At 62.8% G+C, this 21,343-nt stretch overlaps 1 protein-coding gene across 1 annotated transcript; it reads left to right on the top strand.

Annotated features, from left to right (window-relative positions):
• The first annotated feature begins 2,007 nt into the window (after nucleotides 1-2,007).
• On the top strand, nucleotides 2,008-21,086 carry ASAP3 (ArfGAP with SH3 domain, ankyrin repeat and PH domain 3). Its single transcript, XM_052811445.1, is given in 27 exon segments — nucleotides 2,008-2,287; nucleotides 6,317-6,389; nucleotides 6,834-6,979; nucleotides 8,777-8,851; nucleotides 9,178-9,227; nucleotides 9,470-9,596; nucleotides 11,838-11,923; nucleotides 12,727-12,802; nucleotides 12,929-13,015; nucleotides 13,332-13,441; nucleotides 14,368-14,437; nucleotides 14,951-15,038; nucleotides 15,424-15,472; nucleotides 15,573-15,760; nucleotides 15,880-16,013; nucleotides 16,451-16,545; nucleotides 16,857-17,037; nucleotides 17,307-17,392; nucleotides 17,517-17,632; nucleotides 17,727-17,794; nucleotides 17,897-18,004; nucleotides 18,137-18,380; nucleotides 18,475-18,746; nucleotides 18,748-18,764; nucleotides 19,260-19,404; nucleotides 19,584-19,706; nucleotides 20,001-21,086. Coding segments are annotated over 27 exon segments (3,015 nt in total). The 5' UTR covers nucleotides 2,008-2,161; the 3' UTR covers nucleotides 20,076-21,086.
• The last annotated feature ends 257 nt before the right edge of the window (nucleotides 21,087-21,343 follow it).

Genomic DNA, 21,343 nt, shown 5'->3' with positions numbered 1-21,343 from the left:
CGGTGGTACCCAGTGATGTCTGATGGTACCTGCTGATGTCTGGTGGTACCCGGTGATGTCCGGTGTTACCCAGTGATGGCGTGTGGTACCCGGTGATGTCCGGTGGTACCCAGTGATGTCTGATGGTACCTGCTGATGTCTGGTGTTACCCAGTGATGTCCGGTGGTACCTGGTGATGGCCAGTGGTACCTGGGGTCACGGCACACGTTGGTGTCACATCGCTCATTTGGTGGGGAGGAGGAGGAGGAGGAGGGGAGCCGCGGGCCAGGTAAGCCAGGCGAGGGGCACAGAGTGCTGTAGCCAGGGTCCTGTCCCCATCCCCGTGGGGCTGTGTGTCCCGGAGCAGCTGGGGGGTGTCCCCGGGCCGTGTCGTGTCCCCCCCCCGCAGTCCCCAGGCCGGCCAGGAGGTGGCAGGGCCACCCCAGCAAAGGGGCTGTCCCCAGCCCGGCGCCTGGAGGGACCCCGCGGTACACCGGGGAGAAGCGGGGGGTCTGGGGAGGTCTCGGCCCTGCCCGAGGGGGCTGCAGGGTTTTGGGGGGGGTGGGATTCAAGCCCGGCCCACGCTGCTGTAAGCTTCTGCCCTGGGCTGGCTCTATGGCTGCTCTGCTGAGGCCAGTGTCCCCCCCTCCGTGTCCCCCAAAGGAGGCTCTGGGGTGCCTGTCTGCAGGGGGGGGGGTCTTACCCATCGGGAACCCCCAAACTCCTCCTGTTCCCCTCCTGCCTGGGCTGCAGCTTCTTAACCCTGTGTCTGCCAGAGCCCTGCCGAGGGAGGTGTCCCAGGACCTCGGTGGGTGCTGGCCGCCCCCCGCCCCCAAATTGGAGTGGGCAGACTGCACCCCAAGGCCAAACCGTGGGTACCTCTGCTCGCCGGTGCCTGAAGGATCGAATCTTTCACGTGTAACCGTTCACCCTACAGCCTGCAATGGCTCTTCCCCTGTCCCTGTCCCCCCCAGCGCCCCAGTAACACAGGATTAGAGGAGGGCTTGGACTGGCTCTGCCTGGTTAGGCACAAACCTGAGTTTTACTGAACCCCACTCGAGGCTCAGCAAAGAGGACGAGGGTCTGTCATCCCCTTACCTACCCTGGGTGAGGGGTGCTTGGAGTGGGGGGCAGGAGCAAGGGACATGGGGGGGGGTCTGCAAAGCAACCTTGCACCCATGTCATCCTCTCACATGGCAAACCAGCCCGGCTGAGGCTTTTTGTCCCCTTCTTTCCAGTTTGCCACCATCCCCGTGGAGGGATGCGCTCGGCGTGTGCTCGGCCTCAGCGCCTGCCTGCGGGGTGTCCGGGCTCCCCCATCCTCTGGGAAGAGCAAATAACCAGGGAACGGGACACCAAAATCCAGCTCCTTGGATCTGCGAAGGCCAGGACGAGGCAAGGGGCCTGGTGGCTCCAGGGGTCCCCTCCGGTGGGACAACGAGCCCCCCGTGAAGAGCCGAGGGCTCCGGGAATCGCTCCCTGCCCAAAGAGGGATCACCTCTTCTGGGTCCGAGGAAGGGCTGGATGGGGACAACCTCCAGTTAAACCAGTGCTTTGGGGGGACTGGGTTTAATCCCAAGCCATCCCTGCGCTACTTGTGTGCCCAAGCTGGGCTTCGGGCGAGACCTCGCTCCCCCGCTCCTCTCCATCTTCCCACCGTGCCGGCATGGAGCGGTGCTGCTCTTTCACCCGGTACATTGTCACCCGTCTCCGGGGGCTCCCCAGCCTGTCCCCTGGGCGAGGGGGGTGCTGGGGGGGTGTCGGGGTGATGCTGGGGGTGGGGGGGGCACATCCAGCCTAGACCCCGGGGTTTTCCCTTCCTCTCACCGCCCGCACCCCGGGACACTGCACCCCCCCAGCTCCCGGTTCCCGGGGTGGGGGTCCCGGGGGTGTGTGTGTTTTGGGGGGGGGGGGGTGAGTGTGTGTGCACACCGGGTCTCTTCGCCTTTAACGGGAGGGCGGGCGGGGCCGCCCACGTGATCGGCGGCGGCGGCGGGGGGGGGGGGGGGCGGTGGCGGCGGGGGGGGAGGGAGAACCTCCCCGGTACGGCGCGGAGCTCCCGGTGCTGGGCATGGGGCGCTGAGCCGGGCCTCTCCGGCACCCCGGGGCGCTCCGCAGGGGAGCTCCAGGTGCCCCCCCCCCCCCCGGTGACCCCCCCACCCCCTCCGGTGCCGCCCGCACCATGCCCGAGCAGCTCAGCGTGGCCGAGTTCCTGGCCGTGACCGGCGAGGACCTCAGCTCCCCGGCCGCCGCCGCTTTCGCCTCCAAGATGCAGAAGTGCCGGGGGGCGGTGGGGGCCCTGGAGGAGGTGAGCGGGGCTGGGCGGGGGGGGGGGACACACACACGGGACGTCGGGCTGCGCTCCCCGCCTGGGAACACCCCCCCGCACCCCGCGCTGGGGCAGCTCCTGGCACCCATAGGTGCTGGTCCGGCACCCGGTGCTCACCCCGGGGGGGCACCTCACTTCCTTGGGCTTCTAGTTTTTGGGGTTTCAGCCCCCCCCCCGCCCCCGCTTCGCCCCCGGGAGGAGGCTGGCACGCCCTGGCTTGCACTGGCAGTCACCCTAAGTGGGTGCTTTGGGACCCTCGGGCCAGGGTGGCCGTTTGCATCCTCCGAGCAGCCCCAGCATGCGCTTTTTTGGGGCCAAGGCCTGCAGAAATGGGTAAAACTCTCCTTTAAAGTTTCTTTTAAAGGTTTTTGCCTCCAGGTCCAGGTGCCCCCCCAGGCAGAGCATCAGCCCCACAGCTCCGGCCGCTAGCAAATTCCTACGCTGGAGCCAGCCCTGATGTGATGTGGTGTCCTGGGGGGGGGTCCCACTGTGATTAAAGCCAGGGGAGTATTTTTAGCCTCCCCCCCCCCCCCAAATCCCTGGCAGCATTTGCGGGAAGGACGAAGGTGGCGGGGTGCATTCGTCCCCCTCCTCCCGCTTGGAATAAAGGCGGTTTCCAGCTGGTCCCGTGGCTTTTGCCAACTCCTCTTAGCGAAGGAATGGCTTTGAAGGAGAGCCAGGGCTGGCGGGGAGCGCGGGGGCCCCAGGTGCCGGAGCTGCCGGGATCCCCGGGGGCAGCGGGATGGGCGTCCCCAAGCTGGAAATCTGGGGACGCGCCGTTGGAGCATCCCGGTCCCCACCAGCACGTGCTGGCCGCTGCCATGGATCTTCCTCTCAGCCGGGAAGGGGGAGGCAGCTCCAGCCAGGAGGAAGCAGCAGGAATTTCGTTTGGCTGCTCGGGAGAGGCTGCGGTTAAGGGGGACGGGGATGGGGGGAGAGGCGTGCCCCCGGAATGGTGGGGTTTGCTTAGTAAAGCTCCATTGAGCACGGCTGACAGCTGGGAGTCATCACTGCCGTTGTGCAGGACATGGGGGGCATGGGGCTGAGCCCCCCCATCCCACTGGAGGCAGCGGGGAACCCTTGTGGGGGCCAAACCGCTGCCAGGCCTTCCGCATCCCCATGCTCCAGCGCGAGGAGAAGAGGGAAATCCACCCAAAAAAGCCCCAGCCCCCGCCGCCCTCTGAGCCCTGATGGAGCGATAGCATCAGGCGAGGGAAATAAACAGTGGCACTTTTGGGGAGGGCTGGGGAGCGGGACAGACTCTCTGCAACCAAACCAAGCCTTGGTCTTCCCCATCACCACCCCAGATCCCGGGTGATGGCTTGGTGGGCGAGAGGGAGCGAGGGTTCCTGGTCTTGCTCCAGTGGCTGCTGGGCGGGAAGGGGTGACCATGTCCCGCCAGGTCCCCGGGACGGCACTGCCACCTTTGAGGCATGACTGCACGCACCCATCTCGGAGCTGGGCCCAAATCGGAGTGACAGGAGTGACATCAGTGAGCAGGGCGAGGGCCAGAAGCTGGTGCTTGCCATCAAGGAAACATACTGGTGTTGGCTGGAGCTGCTCAGTGCCTCAGTTTCCCTCCTGGGATTAAAGAGGGCTCTCCCCTCCCAGGGGGCTTGTGTGACGTCGGGGTCCTTGGGGCTGCTGCAGAGGCAGCACCCGAGGTCTCTGGAGTGGGCTGGAAGGGTCAGATCCAGCCCTTGGTGGTTGGGGCTGGGTGGTGTGTACATGTCACACGGGACTGGGCACCTCCAGGCTGGGGCAGGGTGACATGGTAGAGGCCACCGGCGTGTTCAGTGGCAGAGCTGGCAGCCGGGCTCCCAGCTCACCCCGTCACCGTGTAAATACCACGTCCCTGCCACGCACTGCCCTTTGCACCCAGGGCAGTGCCGCATCCTGCTCCCGGCCCGGCAGCGCTGCCACCGCTCCGGCCCCTGGCACCCGCGGCGGCTCCTTCACCAGGCGGCACGAGCCGGCGGCGGGGGGGAGGCAGAAGAATGGCCCCCATTGAGCATCCTGCCGGGGCCGGGCGGGGGGGTGGCAGTGGCTGCTCGGGGTCCCCAGGCTGCGAGCCCGGGTGGCTGCGGTGCAGGTGCAGATCCGTCCCTCCCTCCATCCATCCCCACGGGGAATCCCTCCTGCTCCCATCCCTGCTGTGCTGATGTCCTCAGCTTCCCCCGACCGGGAGCCCTCGTCCCCGAGCTGGGCCAGGGGGTGACGGGTGCTGTGGGGGGCTCCAGACATCGCTGCCTCCCGCTCCGGAGGGCTGTCCCCATGCAGCCAAGGCCCATGTCCCTGGCAGCCAGCCTGGTACATGGGGGATATCAGTGATGCCTGCAGCTGGGGCAGCCCTGTGCAGTGATTTCCTCTGCATTTGACACCCTGGTGCTTGGCTCTGCCTGCCCCATCCCCGCCGGTCAGCTCGTGGACCCCTTCCTGAAAGCCCCCGAGACTGTCCCCAGATTGTCCCCGATCCCTGCGTTCAGCCTCCTGCGGCTGTGAGCTGTCACCGGGGTGGGCTGCCCCATCCCGGGCACTCGGAGCAGCTTCTTCCCCTACTTGCATGGTGATGCATCCGGAGCATCTCATGCTGCCTCAGTTTCCCCTTCCTGAGGCTATGCCGGGTTTGCAAGCCTGGAGAGTCCAGGTGTCCAGCCTTGGCATCCCCCTCTGAGGCACGGGATGCTTCTGCCCCAGCCTGTGGCTCCAGAGAGCCTGGGGCACCCAGATTTGGTGCAGAGAGGGGGCATGGGGGGCTTTGGGGCACCCCAACATCCTCCCTGTTGTAGGTGCATTGTAAGACCCTTCTGGCCAGGGGGTTTGGCTCCCACCTCCACCCTGGTCCCCTCCCAGCCGGCTCATCCCAGCCAAAGCTCGTCCGCAGCATCCCTTCCAAGGAGGAGGGCCTTGAAGAGCAGCATTGAAGCCAGGCTGACCCCGCTGTCAGGAAATCGGCTTTGACATCAGCCCGAAAACCTTCGGCAAGAGCTCGAGCGAGAGAGCCAGCCTCTTTATTGTAATTCCTCCGCGGTTTCATCCCTCGCCCTTCTTGCCGTTCACGCCCTCTAAATATTTCCAGCCTGTTATCATGCCTCTGGTACCTGCAGCCAAGCCGCCCTTAACCCTTTCCTGATGGCTGGGGCCGGTGTGTGTTCGGCTACGATGCTCTGCGGGCAGGTTGGCATTGGGTTGGCATTGGGGTTGAGTTTGCCCTGGTGCTCGGTGGGGGCAAATGGGGACTGCCTGGGTAGGGAGGGATGGAGTGAGGATGGGGGGGATCAGGCTGGGATGGGGAATTCTCCGAGAGAGTGCAGGATGCGGCTGGTGGAGGCTGCGGGGAGGTTTACGGTGCTGGGGGCCACGGCCAAGACCCTGCATGAGCTGGGGGGGTTGTGGAAAGCCGCATCCCTGGTTGTGGGATTTATGTGATTTAGGTCCCTGTCGGGCATTGGAGGGAGGTGGATCCTGGTTTTGGCTCTGCCATGGACCCCTTCGGGGAGCTGGGCACCCTTGAAGGTCTCTCCCACCGTGTCTGGCCCCGAGCCGTGGGGACGCATGCTGGGGTGGCGGGGATGGGTTGGTGTGTTTGTGCTACATGATGCTTCATCCCCTCCTTGGTTGAAACAGCCCCTGCGGGAGCCAGAGAGGCATTTTCCGTGGTTGCTGGAAGCTGCTGGGATCCAAAGAGATGCTGGGCATGCTGGCCGAGCCTCTCATCTCCTGCTACCGTCTTGCTCGAACCCAGCCTCTCTGGGGGCAGCCAAAGCCCTGCCTGGCAGCCAAAGCCTCGGGGACCACAGGCCTGGCAGGGGACCGACTGGACGCTGAGGCTCCGGTGTCTCCGGGATGCCTCCAGCTCCTCTCCCAGCCCTGGGAGCTTGGCCACTGCCCTGCACATCTGCATGGCAGAGCAGCCGCCTTTCCAAGGGCCAGCTGGGCTGGGGGGAGCGGCGGCCGCGCTTGGCAGGGCTAATGAGCTCCGTTTGTTTTCTTTCTTCGTTTTCGCAGAGCCTGGATGGGGACCAAGCCATACTCCAGAGGATCAGAAAATATGTGAAAGCCATTCACATCTCCGGGCTCAGTGAGTTGTGCTTCGAGAGCTGATGGGCATCCCCGGGCCACCGGCCTGGCAGGATCTGTGACAGTCCCGTCCTCCACCAATGCTGGTCACGTCTGTCCGTGGTGTGATGCAGCCAGACAGTGGGGTGGCCGTGGGTGCTGGCCAGCGAGGGGGACATGGGTGCTGGCCAGTCTGGGGGTATGTGGGTGCTTGCAGCCAGCCAGCCTGGCAACACGATAGGGTGCCAAAAACTGTCTTAAAAAGATGCAAGAAGAGAAATTGAGAACCTTGGGGAGGTTGTTTAGGACACACCACTGCTGTCCTGCAGCAGGATCAGCCCAGCTTTGCTATGGAGGGCTGGGGAGATGGGTGCTGGGTGCTGGTGGGACCTCATGATGTGACCAGCTCCAGGGATGGGGTGCTGCAGGGTCACCCCATGTCCCTCACCGGCATCTCCCTGTGCAGCCCACGTGGAGAATGAGGAGCAGTACAGCGAAGCCCTGGAGAACTTCGGCAACAACCACCTCTCCCAGAACAACCACGAGCTGTCCACCGGCTTCCTCAACCTGGCCGTCTTCACCCGCGAGGTCACTGCGCTCTTCAAGAACCTGGTGAGCTGCCCCGCATCCTCCCGGCACACTGCTGAGATCGGGGGGAGGCTTTAACCACCCGGTGGGGTTCACGGTGTCTCCGGTGCGACCTCAGGCTGTTCTCTGCATCCGGCTATTGCCAAGCCGGGGAAAATCTCCAGGATCCATCTGGATTTGGAAAAACCACTCAGTGCAGCCCCTCTCCTCCCAGTTTAGCCACCCTCCACTGCGGGCAGCAATCCCCAGCTCCCACCCCAGGCTCAGGGACATGCTCCCGGTGCTCCAGGACCATCTGATACCCCCACTGCTGGATTTACAGCTCATTGCCAGCTCCGCTGGGCATGCCGATGCTGGGATTCGATGGGTGGTTGGGGCTGCTATTTTCTTTTTTCCTTTTCTTTCTTTCTTTCTATTTTTTTCTCACATCAATTGCATCTCTGATCTCGCCTGCCAAGAAGTAAATCAAAGCCACGCTGAGCTGCGCAGTGGGGCCTTGGGGAGCCGTGGCCGCGCGGGAAGCAGGCAGGCAGGCAGGCAGAGGCGGCTGCGAGCCGAGCCGGCAGCGCCTTCCCAACTACGGGAATGGCTCTGGTGGAGAAGTCAGTTCCTGGAGGAAGCTGGGTCTGTGCATGCCCAGCGGCGAAGCCCTGGGGGGGTCCCATGCTGCTGGCCTCCTCTTTGGTCCTTTTTGAATCCCCCCTCTAAGGGGTGTTTTTGGCTGCTGGCTCTGCTTAAGGAGAAGATTTATTTCTGCTGCCCTTCCCCCAGCAAGAATTTCAGATTTCGGCATCTTCCTCTCCCAGTTACCCCAGTCTGGGCCTCCCCGCTCCTCCCCTTCCCCATCCCAGCTGTCCCAGCCCAGCCAGACCCCCGCGCTCTGGGGGAGGCTCTGCAGGAACTGTCCTGGTGGAGGAGTCGGACCGGTTCCCGGGCAAGGGCAGCACTGGCCCCCCACCTCCTGCCCCACGTGCTGCTGGCATGGGAACAGCCACTGCCGTGTTCCCCCTGGATTATGTGCCGGAACCCTTGACCAGATCTGAAAAGCCAGGTTTGCCCTCCCAGAGTCCCCCCGGAGCTCTCGGAATCAAGGTGCCCCATCCCCCCAGAGCTCTCAGAAGCGGGGTGCCCTGTCCCCCCTTGTTCAGGGCTGGTCCCGTGCCCTGGAGTTGGGTTTCTCCCTGTATGCTGCAGGGGACCAAACACCTTGGGAGCCTTTAAAAGAAATCTGGGTGCAGCAGGGAGGTCCCGCATGGGTGCTGGAGTTGCTTTCATGGCACTAAAATGGGGTGCTGCCCTGTGGGGTGCATGGAGGGATGCCAGGACTGGAGCGGGCTCCTGTGTCCCCACTGCAGACCCCAGCATGGTGCTGGTGGGGATGGCGGTGGCTGCATTGCTGTCCCTAAACCCCAGGAAAGGGGGACATTTTGGGAAGCCCTTTTGACATCGGGGGGGGGGCTCTTTGCATCATGAGGCCATGGAGGGGCTGGTAGCATCACTGGGTGCTGTGCCATGGGGGGACGGGGACAGGGCTGGGGTGGCAATGGGGAGGAACAGCTTTGGTTTTGGCAGCCGCGGTGCTGATGTGGTTTGTGGGAAGGGCCCTGCGTCAGACATCTTGCAGCCAGCTCCGACAAGCCCCAGCCTGCCCCGTGCCTGGATCTGGCCCCACTTTCAGCCTCTTTAACCCTTCATGGGGCAGCGATGGAGCCGGGGGGTGGGGGGGCACCCCCAATGCTGGGAAGGACCTGGGGCTCTGGCTCCTCGACCTATCCTGAGGTGGGGACCTCCATGGGGTAACCCCATCTGTACCCTTTGCAGGTGCAGAACCTGAATAACATCGTCTCCTTCCCCCTGGACAGCCTGTTGAAGGGGCAACTGAAGGACGGCCGCCTGGTGAGTCCCCTCCAGCACTGTCCCCAAGGCTCTGAGGCTGCAGGTCACCCATTTGGGGACATATTGCAGCAAGACCCCTGTTAGGGGCTCAGCTTGTGCCCGTGGCCAGGAGAAGGAAGGAGCAAATCCCCGGGGCTGGAGGGCAGCAGCGAGGGCTGGAGGGGACTGGAGCAGGGGGTGAAGACCTGGTGGGGATGTCCCTTGTCCCTGAGGAGCAGGGCAGGGCGAAGCAGTGCAAAGCCCTCAGCCGTGGGATGCTGCTTTCAGTGCCAGCAGGTCTTTTGCCTTCCCTGACGGCTGCCATCCCCTCTCTCCTTTTGCTGCAGGACTCCAAGAAGCAGATCGAAAAGGCCTGGAAGGATTACGAGACCAAAGTGTAAGGAACCCGCTGCCTCTGGCAAAATCCGCCTAATCCTGCTCCGCACAAAGATGTTTTGTCCCGGGGCTGCAGCCGGGCACCGATTGATGCCAGTTTGCCATTGGGAGGGCTCCAGTCTAGCCTTTCCCAGCTAGAAGGGCTGGAGATATTTCTCCTGATCCTATCCCCACCGTAGTCCCCTGCATGGGACACCCCTCGGGGCAAGGCTGTCCCCAACCTGCCGACGTCCTGTCCCGCAGGGGGAAGATGGAGAAGGAGAAGGAGCGAGCCCGCTTAGCAGGGATCATCCAGGCTGAGCCGTCCACAGCGGAGGTGGCCGAGGACATGCAGAAGGAGCGGCGGCTCTTCCAGCTTCACATGTGTGAGGTAGGGGCTGTGCCGGGGGGGACAGGGACTGTTTGGCCCCCGGGGTGACATAGGGGACCGCTCTGCTCAAATGTGCATGGGGACGTCAGAGCCTCTTCCCGTCCCCACCATTAAAGCAGCCCCATGTGGGTGCTGTGTGGGACCCTTGGCTGTCCCCATCCCATCGTGTCCCTGCATGGTCCTGGCTCAGGGATCCCCACCCCATCCCCAACTTGGGGTCCCCATGGGATGCGGCTGTGAATGGCACCCACAGGTCACCCTGCAGCAAAGTGCCTGGGGGTTCCACCCGTGTCCTCCCCGCTCCTACCCCTCATCTGGAAAGCCAGAGGCTGGTGTTTGGGGCGAAAAGTGAGCCTTTTGGATAACATCCTTGAGGTTGGCTTTGCCGTTGTGCCCTGTTCTCAAAACTGCTCTTGGTTTTGGTTAGGGGGGCTCATGAGCAGCCCCAGATCCCTGATGGTCCTGGGGGTCCGCACTTAGGAGGTGAGATGTGAATAGGTGAAGGATGGAGACCTGATGTTAGAACCCCCCCAGCAAAGAGGGGACCCAGGTGTCCTGGCTCCAGACACCCCAGCAGCCCCATAAACCTCTTGAGAGTGACACAGAGCAGGGAACAAGTCCCCAGTGGGTTGTCCCAGGGGTCTCCAACGTCCCCAAGGGCCAGACAACAGCGTCGGAGCCTGGTGCAGCCCTGTGTCCCCCCCCCACCCCCCAGCAAAGGGCAGGGGGTGCGGGAAGGAGGCTGTGCCTGTCGCAGTGGGACTGGGGCTGGGCATGGGGCCGGGGAGCTGGGACCCGGCCAGATGAGTCACTCCCTTGAATAGTACCACTGTGAAATAAATAACAGCACATGGAAACGCGGGAGCTGCAGCCCGGCCGGGGAGGGGCCGCTGCCGGCAACCCTGCAAAGAGCGGCTGCGTGTGAGCGGGCACACGTGCACGCGTGTGTGTGCTGGCGTGCACGAGAGCTGCTGCTTTCCTGGGGAGCCTGCCTGGAAATGGGGGGGCAGCTCTTCTAGGGGGCTGGCTGGGGCTAGGGCGGGTGTGTTGCGTGTAGGTCTGTAGGTGGATGGTATTTGCTGCTTCCTGGGGTGGGGGCACGATCTGATTTCACCCCAGGGGTGGGGTGGTTGCATCTCCCCTTCGTGGGCCATCTCACACCCCCGGGGACCGTGGGGTGGATGGGTGCAGCTGGGTCCAGACCCGGGCGGTACTGGGAGCATCCCTTTGCTCATGGGTCTCAGCCAGTGCTGGCTGGGAACCTCCCTGCCACCGTCACCCCAGGATGTGGGTGGCAGGGCAGGGAAGTCCCACGGGAGCTGGGCACACGTGGTCTTTTTCCGCTGGGACTTTGTTTAGGGGGTGCAGTCGGTGCCAGGCACCCCAGGGCTCTGGGTTGGATGCTACATTAGCTTTGCATCTCCAGCTTGCACGGAACGATTTAACAACCCTCCCCAGCCCAGGTGACACCTTGCTGGGCAGGGGTGCCCAGGGCACTGGGAGGCTCCATCCCAGGGACTCTATCCCGCCACGGTGCTTCTCCACCATGGAAAGCCCCTGGAGCTCAGGGCTGCCTTCCCCTCCCCTCGCCTCCTGCTCGAAACCATCTTCCAGCAGCTGTGCTGGCCTGGAGAGGAGCTCGCAGGGGGAAATCTCTCCCCCCCCCCCCTTACTTTGCTCGGGGTGAGCACGGCTCTGGGTCTTTTCTTTTCTGCTAGCAGCTGATGGATGGGTTTGATGCATAAAGCTGAAATTCCCCATCCCGCGGGACACATCCGTGAGGACTGCAGACCTCCGGGGCTGATGTGCCGCAGGCGCTTGTTGCTTGAAATCTGATTTTTTGGGAGCAAAGGGGTCATGTCTTAAAAAACATTTGGGCTATTTCTTTTTTTTTTTTTTTCTTTGTGAGCTGCCTTGAGTTTTGGTTATTTATTAACTCCAGAAGTAATGAGCAGCAGGAGAAGCATGCTCGGCTGGAAACCCCGGGGGCCTGCTTCGGTCCTTGAACTTTTCAGGGCTTGGAGGACTTCCAGAGCCAGGTTTTCTGAGGGTGGTCCCCAGCGAGCTGCCTTCAAATCCAACGTCGTGACTCGACTTCTTGAAACCCAGCCAGCATTTTAACCCTCCTCCCTTGCGCTGGGAAGGGAGGCAAGGGCCGGGCAGGCTCTTGCTCTTTCCTCTGGGATATTTCCAGCCAGTCCTCATCTCCATCACCTAACTGTGTGTCTTCTCCTCCTCCAGTACCTGCTGAAAGCCAGCGAGTCTCAGATGAAGCAGGGACCAGATTTCCTGCAGAGCCTCATCAAGTTTTTCCACGCTCAGCACAAGTAGGTGCTGCCCAGGTCAAGGTGGTTTGTCCCCAGGGTCGGTCATCACCCCTGGGAGGTCCCACGAGGGTCTGGGGGCATCTTCTCCTATCCCAGCTCCATAAAGCTGTTGGTGAAGATGCTGGGCAGAGCCCGTCGCTCTTTGGTTGCATCTGAAGAGTTGAAACGTGCTTTGTTGGCTCGAGGAGCTGTAAACGTGTCCGTGGGGGCTGGGGGAAGGGGGTTGGCTCGGGATATATGCGATGATTTGGTTTCTGGGTAGATTTCCAGGGATGAGTTCAGCCGAGCGGCTCCGCTGTTAGCCATGGGGCTCGTAACGAGGGTGTTTGGAGCAAGGATTAACATCCCCTTGCCTTTCCCATTGCAATATGAGGCTGGAGTAGCAGCGTGTGGGTGTCATGTCATCATCTCCAGCTCTCGAGTGAGGAAACTGAGGCAGGGAGGGGACAGTCGTGTTGGCTAAGAGCGTGCCCTTGACTGGGGCTGTGACCCAGAGACCCCAGGATCTGGCCTCCAGCAGGGCTGGTCCCCAGCAAAATGAGCTTGGATTGAACGAGAGGCCAATCCTGTATCCCAAACACCCCAAATATTTGGGGTATCTGGACACCCTGGGCTGGGCTTGGCCTTTGGTGGGGTCTCTCCAGGTCCGAGTAGCAGGGGAACCACAAAGCAGGAGCAGCTTCCCAGGGGGGTTGCTATGGTCTCCTGCCACGTTTTCTCTAAACAACCTTTTTTTTTTTTTTTTTTTTTTTTCCCCTCTATCCTCCCCATCTGCATCTTAATCATGTTAAATAAATGCCCAGTTTCTTCCAAGATGGCTGGAAGGCTGCCCAGAACCTCTACCCCTTCATTGAGAAGCTCGCTGTGTCTCTCCACGCGGTAAGTCCCCCAGCCTGCCATCCAACACCGCTCGGACGTGCCCCCCGAGATGCCACCCACCCTGTGCCAGCCCCTGAGAACGCCCGCATTCAGCGCAGCAGTGAGGGCAGCTGCCTCCCTTTCCAGCTCCACCAAGCACAAGAAGAGGAGGTGAAGCAGCTCACGCAGACCCGTGATTCCCTCCGCAGCATCCTGCAGCTGGAGAGCAAGGAGGTGAGACCTCGGGATGGGCAGAGGAGAGTTGGGAAGGAGGGTCGGAAGGGTGCTGGGTTCTAAGGATGGGTGAGTGCCCCGGGGTTAACTTGAGGATGGGGAGCAGCGGGGAAAGGGGAGCTGGAGACCAGAGGGGACATCCATGGGAGCAGAGCAGGAGACCTGGGAGATGCTTGGAGGCTGGGAGGGGACGGGGGGTCTCTGGCATTCTGCCAGGCGCTGCACCCACATAAGGATGAGATCACTTGGTGGCAGCAACCACTTCTGTGCCTCTCACTTTGCTTTTTATATGCTTTTTTTTCCCCGGTGAGCTCAGGAAAACCTGAGCAGGAAGAACTCTGGCAGCGGCTACAGCATCCACCAGCACCAGGGGAACAAGCAGTACGGGACGGAGAAGTCGGGATTTCTGTACAAGAAGAGCGATGGGTGAGGATGAGTATTATTTGCCCAGAGAGCTCCCGGCTCCATCCCGGTGTTGCTGTGGGCTGGGAGAATGTTGTGCTTGTGGGAGGCCCCAGAGCTGGGACATCCAGAGGCAGAACTGTTTGGGTGAGGTTTTTGGTCACCGTTAGACAGGTCTACAGGTGCAATTGGTCCCGTCTGGTCTTAAGCATCTATCAATGCTTGGAGAATGGGATTTTTCCCCAGGCTGGAGGAGACCTGAGAGTTGGTGGTCAGGGGTTGGTGGGTCTCCAACTGCAGCTGGGGAAGGAGGAGGTTTGGAGATGGTGCAGGGGACCTTCTCCCACGATGGTTTGGTGTCATCGGCCCATTTCTTATGTGAAGGCCCCCAGTAGGCTCTGATGCCCAGGGTGCTTCTCCCGCGATGCTCTCCTGGGTGGTTGGCTGGGCACAGTGGTTGGTGCTGTGTGGGTGTAGTGTCCTTGGATGTGGGTCTCCAGGAACAGCCGCCCAGTGCCACGTTCCCTGTGGAGGGCTGTGAGCTGTGTGGCTGGTGGGAGAGGAAGAAAGTCCTTGTTTCTTGGGTGTAGAGGGAGAAGGGATCCTGGTGGGATCATCTAGGGTGAAAAATAAAATCCTCAGAGCCGCAAAGAGGAGGTCTTCACCTTCTCAATGGACCTCTGGGTGATAGGCACCAGGTTTTGAGTGGGTGTTTATGTGTTTTGCTGAACTGGGGCTACCAGATCTGTGATGCTGTTGGCCAGCACGGCCCATGGCCAGCCCACTCAGTGGGACATTTTGTGCTCTGTGAGTTGCAAGAAGCACAACCCTATGTCCAGAAAGCCATCAGGCCTCTGCCGAGGGCTGCCATGGGCGCTTTGGGAGGCAGATGGATGTGGGCGATCAGGGATGTGCAACGCGTCCTCACTCCTCCTCTTCCTCCTCCTCAGGATCCGCAAAGTATGGCAGAAGAGGAAGTGTGGCGTGAAGTACGGCTGTCTGACCATCTCCCACAGCACGGTGAGGAGCAGCAGGGGCCTGCAGCCCTGACCCTTGAAGGCACTCTTTGAGCGTTGGTGTCCACTAGAATTCAGGTTTAGTTTTGCCCCAACTGGTCGCAAATTTGCCTGGCTTAAAATTTAGTACGAGCTGGGACTCGACATACTAAATGGGGTCTCCCATGTTTGATAGGTGTCACTGGGAGGGGATGGTGGGTTTGACTGGAGCAGCGAGATGAGCGTTGAGGTTCCAGACAAGACCAAAAGGGCTGGAGGGGGTTGGGAGGAGTGTGCTGCCCCCTGGCGGTGGAGGCTGCGAACTGCAGCGGGGACAGAGGATGCGACTCCGGGATGTCCCCGAGCCCCGTTCTCCTGCAAAAGGTCCCAGAGGGTCCCGCTCGCTTGCTTATCCCAAAAGGGACCATCTGGGAATGGTGGTTGTCCCACCGGCGTTGCCATCGGAGGTACACGCTTGGTGATGCACGTCCCGACCTTTCCCAGTCCTTTCATCTGCCTCCATCCTCACACCCTGCAGATAAACCGTCCCCCCGTCAAGCTGAACCTCCTCACCTGCCAAGTGCGGCCCCACACCGAGGAGAAGAAATGCTTCGACCTGGTGACGCGTGAGTGCCCGGAGCGGGATGCCATGGCTGGGGTGGGTGTGTTTGTCCCGGAGGTGGCCGAGCTGCGGATGGGAACTCCCTTTCTGGAGAAGAACATCCCGAGTGGGTTTTCCCACTCCACAGCACCTGGGCACCCTTTGCCCTTCTACTCCGGCTCTGGGCATCTCCCCAGCTGCTTTTACAGAGGAAGGACCGACCTCTCCAAGGAGATCTAGCAAGCTCAAGACAAAAAGAGGTTGCGACAGGGCTTGGGTTATGGAAGAGTGATGTCCAATGATTTAATTTTAAAGCAGCCCCTTTGGAGTAGTTTCAGCTCCTTCCTGCTGTCCCGGGCATCCCCAAACCCTCCCTCCTCACCTTCTCCCCCCTCTCCCCATCCCTGCAGACAACAGGACGTATCACTTCCAAGCAGAGGACGAGCAGGAGTGTGTTGTGTAAGTGCCGCAGCCCATTCCCACTCCTTGCGGTGCCGGATCCTGCTCTGCTTTCCCCATCCTCCTCCTTCCTCCTGACGGGGCTCCCCCCCCTGCCCAGGTGGGTCTCGGTGCTGCAGAACAGCAAGGACGAAGCCCTGAGCAACGCCTTCAAGGGGGAGCCCAACGGCGGTGGGGCGGCAGCGGGCGGCGGGGCGGACGGCGGCGTGCAGGAGCTCACCAAGCTGGTCATCAGCGAGGTGAAGAACATGCCGGGAAACAAGCAGTGTTGTGACTGCGGGGCCCCGGGTAGGTCGGGGCTTGGCGTGTCCCCCTCCCCGGGTGCGGGTCGGGGACCTGGGAGGGGGGATTGCGGCATCCTGCGGGGCTGGGTGGTGATTCTGAGCCCCGCGCTGCTCCCCCGGCAGACCCCACTTGGCTCTCCACCAACTTGGGCATCCTGACGTGCATCGAGTGCTCCGGCATCCATCGGGAGCTAGGCGTGCATTACTCCCGCATCCAGTCCCTCACCCTGGATGTCCTCAGCACCTCCGAGCTGCTGGTAAGCCGCTCCCCGAGCCCGGAGATCCTGTGGCCACTGGGAATCACCCTCTGCGGCTCCCAAACCTCCTGGGACCAGAGTTCATCCCTCCTTCTTCATCCCATCTGTGCCCAGTTTGCTCCAGGGCTCACAAACTTGCCTCAGTTTCCCCAGTGGCAGTTTGCAGCCCCCAGTGCTGTGGTCTGGGCAAGTGGGGGGGGCTCTGCAAAGCTGCTTGCTAAGGGGGGGGATGCTGGCAGCCCCCCAGGATTTGCTCCCTTTTAAAACAGACTTCCCCTGCCATGAAAGAGCATCATCCCCGGGGGAGATGCTGCTCTGGGAAGGTCCTGGGTGGATCCAGTGGATTCCTTCCCTCTGCCTCTGGGATGGGGATCTGGCTGGGGCAGGGCGAGCGCGGCCAAGAGGGCTCGTCTCCCCCCATCCCTCTCTCGCTGCAGCTGGCTGTCAGCGTCGGGAACACCCGCTTTAACGAGATCATGGAGGCCACGCTGCCCACGCAGGACTATCCCAAGCCCTCAGCCAGCAGCGATATGTGAGTCGGCCACCGGTCAGGGGACTCGGGGTGGGCTAGGAGGAGGAGGAGCGCACGGTGCGTGGTCTTGTCCTTGTCCCCATGCCGCTGCCCATCGGCTCTGAGAGCCTGGGGATTGAGGCGGGGGACGATCCTGGTGTCATCGCCTGGATTTTGGTGGGGATCTACGCCTTTTTTTGAGGTTTCCTCCTGATCCCAAGGCTTCGGGAAGAGGCAGGAGCCCAGGGTGCCTCCAGCTGTGGTGGGGACTGGGCAGGGGGGGACTGGTCTCTGTGTCCATCCTAGCCGATGCCAAGCCACCCATCCCGCAGGGCTGCCCGCAAGGAGTACATCGTGGCCAAATACATGGAGCGACGCTACGTGCAGAAAAGCAGCCGTGACGACCCCCACCGCCTCTGGGAAGCCATTCGTGCCCGCGACCTCCTGGCCCTGCTCCAGGCCTTCGCCGAGGGGCACGATCTGGCCAAACCCCTGGCCAGCCCCGAGGGCCAGGTGAGCCCTGCGCCGCTGCGGCCGCCCCGCTCCCTCTGCCTGGCAGCGTAAATGGATTTTCCCCCTCTGGGTGCCTGTGCTCAGGGTTTTCCTGGCCTTTGGGTGGAAATGTGCCCTCGGGAAGATGAGCATCCTCAGGTCCAGCTCTCTCCTCCCCTCCATCCTGGGGGAGATGAAGCATCCTCAGGTCCAGCTCTCTTCTCCCTTCCATCTCGTGGGAGATGAGCATCCTCAGGTTCAGCTCTCCTCTCCCCTCCATCTCGTGGCAGGACCCGGGCGAGCTGGCGCTGCACATGGCCGTGCGCCACGCCGACAGATCGTCCCTTCCTCTGGTGGACTTCATCATCCAGAACGGGTGCGTCCCCAGGTGCTCGCCATGTCCCCTGCCTGCTTCCCCATGGAAGGAGCGTACACGAGTGCAGGGGACTGATGCTTGTGTGCTCTTGAGCCTTGAATTTCTTGCCGGTGGCCCTGCGCAGGGGGACGCTGGACCGGGTGACACAGGACGGGAACACGGCTTTGCACTACGGCGCGCTCTACAACCAGCCCAACTGCCTCAAGCTGCTCCTGAAGGGCAAAGCCGCCTTCACTATGGGTACGGGGTTGGGACGGGGGGTTTTGGGGCTCTCCGGTGGGAGCAGAGCGCTGAGGCTGTAACCTGGATCCGGCTCCTTTCGTCCCTCGGGCAGTGAACGCGGCAGGCGAGACGGCTTTGGACGTGGCGAGGAGGCTCAAGCACACCGAGTGTGAAGAGCTGGTAGGTGGGATGGGGGAGATCCTCGGGCTGGCACGGAGGTGGGGGGCTCCCAGGACCTGCCCCCCCTGTGCTGAGTCCTCTCTGGCCTGCCTTATCCCGCAGCTGGAGCAGGCACAGGCGGGGAAGCTCTCCCTGCAGATCCACGTCGACTACGACTGGGAGCCCCCCCAGGAGTTCCCCTACGACAGCGAGGACGAGCTGGAGGAGAAGGTACCCGCCGGATGGTGGGGGGGGGGACGGGACACCCCACGTCCCCAGCGAGGGGGCTGGGGGGGGTGGATGCAGACCCTGGGGGGGTCTGGCGGCGGCAGGGCAGCCCTGGAGCCGGGTGTCTGCCCCCAGGTGAGCCCCCTCCAGCGCTCCTTCAAGGGCACGTCGCCGCTGGCCGCCAGCCCCCCGCCCGCCTGCCCCCAGACCCGCTGGAGCTGCATGGGGATGGACATCACCAACAAGACCTACGAGAGCATCCTGGTACCCTCACGCCCCATGCCCCGCCGGGCCCACAGCGAGGAGATCCCCCCGCCGCTGCCCCTCAAAAACCCCACGCGGGGTGGCTCCCGCCCCAAACCCAACCACAGCCCCACCGGTGAGTCGGGGTGTGGGGGGGGTCACCCATGGTGGGGCTGTCCCTTCACCCAGACATCAGGTTTATTGTTCCCATCATGTGTCCCCCCCTCCAGAACGCCCTGAGCTTCCCCGGCAGGCGTCGGAGCCGCACTTCCCCGGGCTGGCGGAGGCTCCGGCATTGTGCAGCCTCCCCTCTGCCGGCAGCGCCGGTGCCCTGGACGGCATCGCCGGACCCCCAGCCCCCGCCACCCGCAGCCCCACCGAGAGCCGGCGGGCAGCGTACTGGGAGACCCGCTCAGAGACAGACAGCGGTGGCACCCGGCGGGGACCAGAGCTGAGCCCCCCGCCTGGGCAGCCCCCGCCGGGTGGCATGGCCCCCGACATCCCCCCCTGTCAAGTTCAGGTAGGGACATCCCTCCCCAGCCTGGGGGTGCACCGGGTGTTGGGGGGGTCATTGCATGGTTGCTGGCAGGTGGGCTTCAACCCCTGCCGGCCCCCGGCCCGGGCATGGGGAAGGGCAAATTGTCCCTGGGGGGTGTGGAGCAAAGGGTTCCCCCACCCTGAGCTGGAGTCCCCAGGGGAGTTGATGCTGGCCCTGGGATGCAGGAGGGGACAAGGGCAGCCGTGGGGGTGCTGGATTGTCCCTGGAGAAGGTGCTGCAGATTATTTGGGGGTGATACCAAGGCCCCCTACAAGTTATCAAATACTTTTTTTCTCTTTTTGGAAATTGTGGTGGGATGGGCTCGTCTGAGGGAGGATGAGTGCTGGGGCCCTTCTCCATCAGCGTCCGGGGAGCTATGGGTGGGACCCTGGTCCCTTGGGGGACCTCGCAGGAAGGGGGACAGGGGAGAAGGCACCAGCAGAGAGGGGGTGACACTGTCCTCGCTGTCCCTGGCAGCTCGGAGAGCACCCGCTCATACCGACGCATCAGCGGCGTGGTGGGCAAAGGGGGGTCAGCCATGTCCCCCCAGAGCCCCAGTGGCCCCGAGGACCCTGCTCAGGGCAAGGTGCCCCCCGTGCCCATGCCCAGGAGATTTGCTCCGGTAGGTGCCATGACTCAGGGTGGTCTCCGAGGGGCTGCGATGGGGGGGTCACCCTTTGCATCCCCAAGCATTCCAGCTCCCCTTATCCTGGGGCAGCAGATGGAGGGATTGGGGATGTCACATCCCTGCACCCACATTGGGGGGGGGGGTTTGTCACCCCCTCGCCCACCCGTTTGCAGGCCAAGGGGAGGCAGAAGCGGGTGAAGGCGGTGGCTGACTGCAAGGGGGATAAAGCACGGGAGCTGACCTTCTCCAAGGGAGAGGTGATCGTGGTGACGCGGGAGGAGGACGAGCAGAGCTGGGTGAGTGTCAGTGGGGCATGGATGGATGCTGGGGTCCCAACTCTGGTCCTTTCCTCCCCCCCCCCTCCACCTAGTTCTCTTCTGGAGGAGGCTGGATGTTCACAGGGGGGCATGGACAGGTGCCCCCTGCCCCATCTGTGCATGGAGGAGGGCTGGTGGGGGCTCCCACTGACATGTCACCACGGCTGTGCCTCTCTAAATCCCCCTGGGAATTGGGATATCAGCCCCAAAGCTTCTCCCCTGCCCGAGATGGGACTCCCACCCCCCCTGACCCCCTCTCTCTGCACCCCCCAGGTTGGCTTCATCGAGGGCGACGGCTCCCGCACGGGAGTCTTCCCAGCCAGCTTTGTCCACCTCTTGCAAGACTGACTGGGTGGCAGTGGTCCCTTTTATCCCTGTCCCCTCGGCCAGGACCCGAGGCAGCTCCCTGTCACCCGGCGACGGCTTGGGTGCAGCCCCAGCCCCGGGGGGCTCGGCAGAGCCGGGCCACGAGGGACGTGTGCCCGGGACCTTGGTGTGGGACCATCCAGCCCAGCTGGACACTGCCTTCCAAGGGGGCTCAGAGACCCTCCATTGGGAAGACCACCCACGGACGGCGGCTGCAGGGAGCTGAAGGGCTGCTGCCTGTCCTGCGGGTAGGGCAGAGAACAGACACACTCACTGCACCAGTGGGCTGAGGTTTCTGTGCTGGCCCCCGGTGTCCCCTGCTCCCGCGTCCCTCCCGTGGGCTCTGCCCATCCCCGTGGCTTTCTTCTCCCCTGTCTGCAAGGACTTGGAAATGGGGGATCTGCCCTCGGTACCCGCCCCCCCCCTCCTCTGCCAGGGAGCCATTGGACCCCCCCCTCCCCAGCCTGGGGGGAGTGGGGCTGGGCAGTGGCCATGTACCCCCTGTCCCCCTTCTCTACCCCAACTGTGAAGCCTTTGGGACGGGCAGGGGCTGGGAAAGGGCTTTTATTGACCTCGCCTGGGGAGTCTGGATGGTCTCTGGCCCCCCTAGGCTCTGGGAGCTGCCTGGGCTGCTGGGGCTTGGGGATGCTTCAAAGCTTCCCCCAAAACTGGTAGCGAAATGCCGTTCCCTGATTTGGGGGTGGGGGGGTTCAGGTGGCACCAGAGACCCCCTGCCCCGTGGCCCTTGCCTGGGGTGGGTGCTGGATCACTGCCCCGGCCCTGGGGGTCTCTCAAGGGGATTTTGCAGCTTTTTCTGGGACCAATGTCCCCCTGTGCCGGTGTCCCTTGGGAGCCACCTGCCTCCATCCCCCCCCGCCCCAAGTTACCCTCTCCTCCTTCTCGTTTGTGCATCAAATGTTTCATCTCAAAAAATAGTCATTTTTTTAATGTTTTCTGTCTCTGGTTTCTAATAAAGCCATCGTTTTTGTAAGCGCCTGGGTGCATCTGGGGGGGAGAGCGCCTGCCCTGGGGCTGCCAGTCCCTATCCCGGGTGATGCTGGTGACGTGGCCCCGGAGGCTTTCGGGCACTGGGGTCTCTGTGACCTGCCGGTGCCCACTGGGGATGTGACCCTGTGCTTTGGGGGTATCGTGCACAGGGAGTACTGTTTGGGGGGGGGGACTGGGTGGGTGCACAAGGTTGGGTTTCAGGCAGCCAGGCTGCCATCGAGCCCTGGTTTTCCTGTGCTGCC

The sequence above is a fragment of the Harpia harpyja genome, chromosome 16 (genome assembly GCF_026419915.1).
Source record: "Harpia harpyja isolate bHarHar1 chromosome 16, bHarHar1 primary haplotype, whole genome shotgun sequence".
In the NCBI taxonomy this organism is placed as follows: domain Eukaryota; kingdom Metazoa; phylum Chordata; class Aves; order Accipitriformes; family Accipitridae; genus Harpia; species Harpia harpyja.
This window is presented reverse-complemented; position numbering and strand designations above follow the sequence as displayed.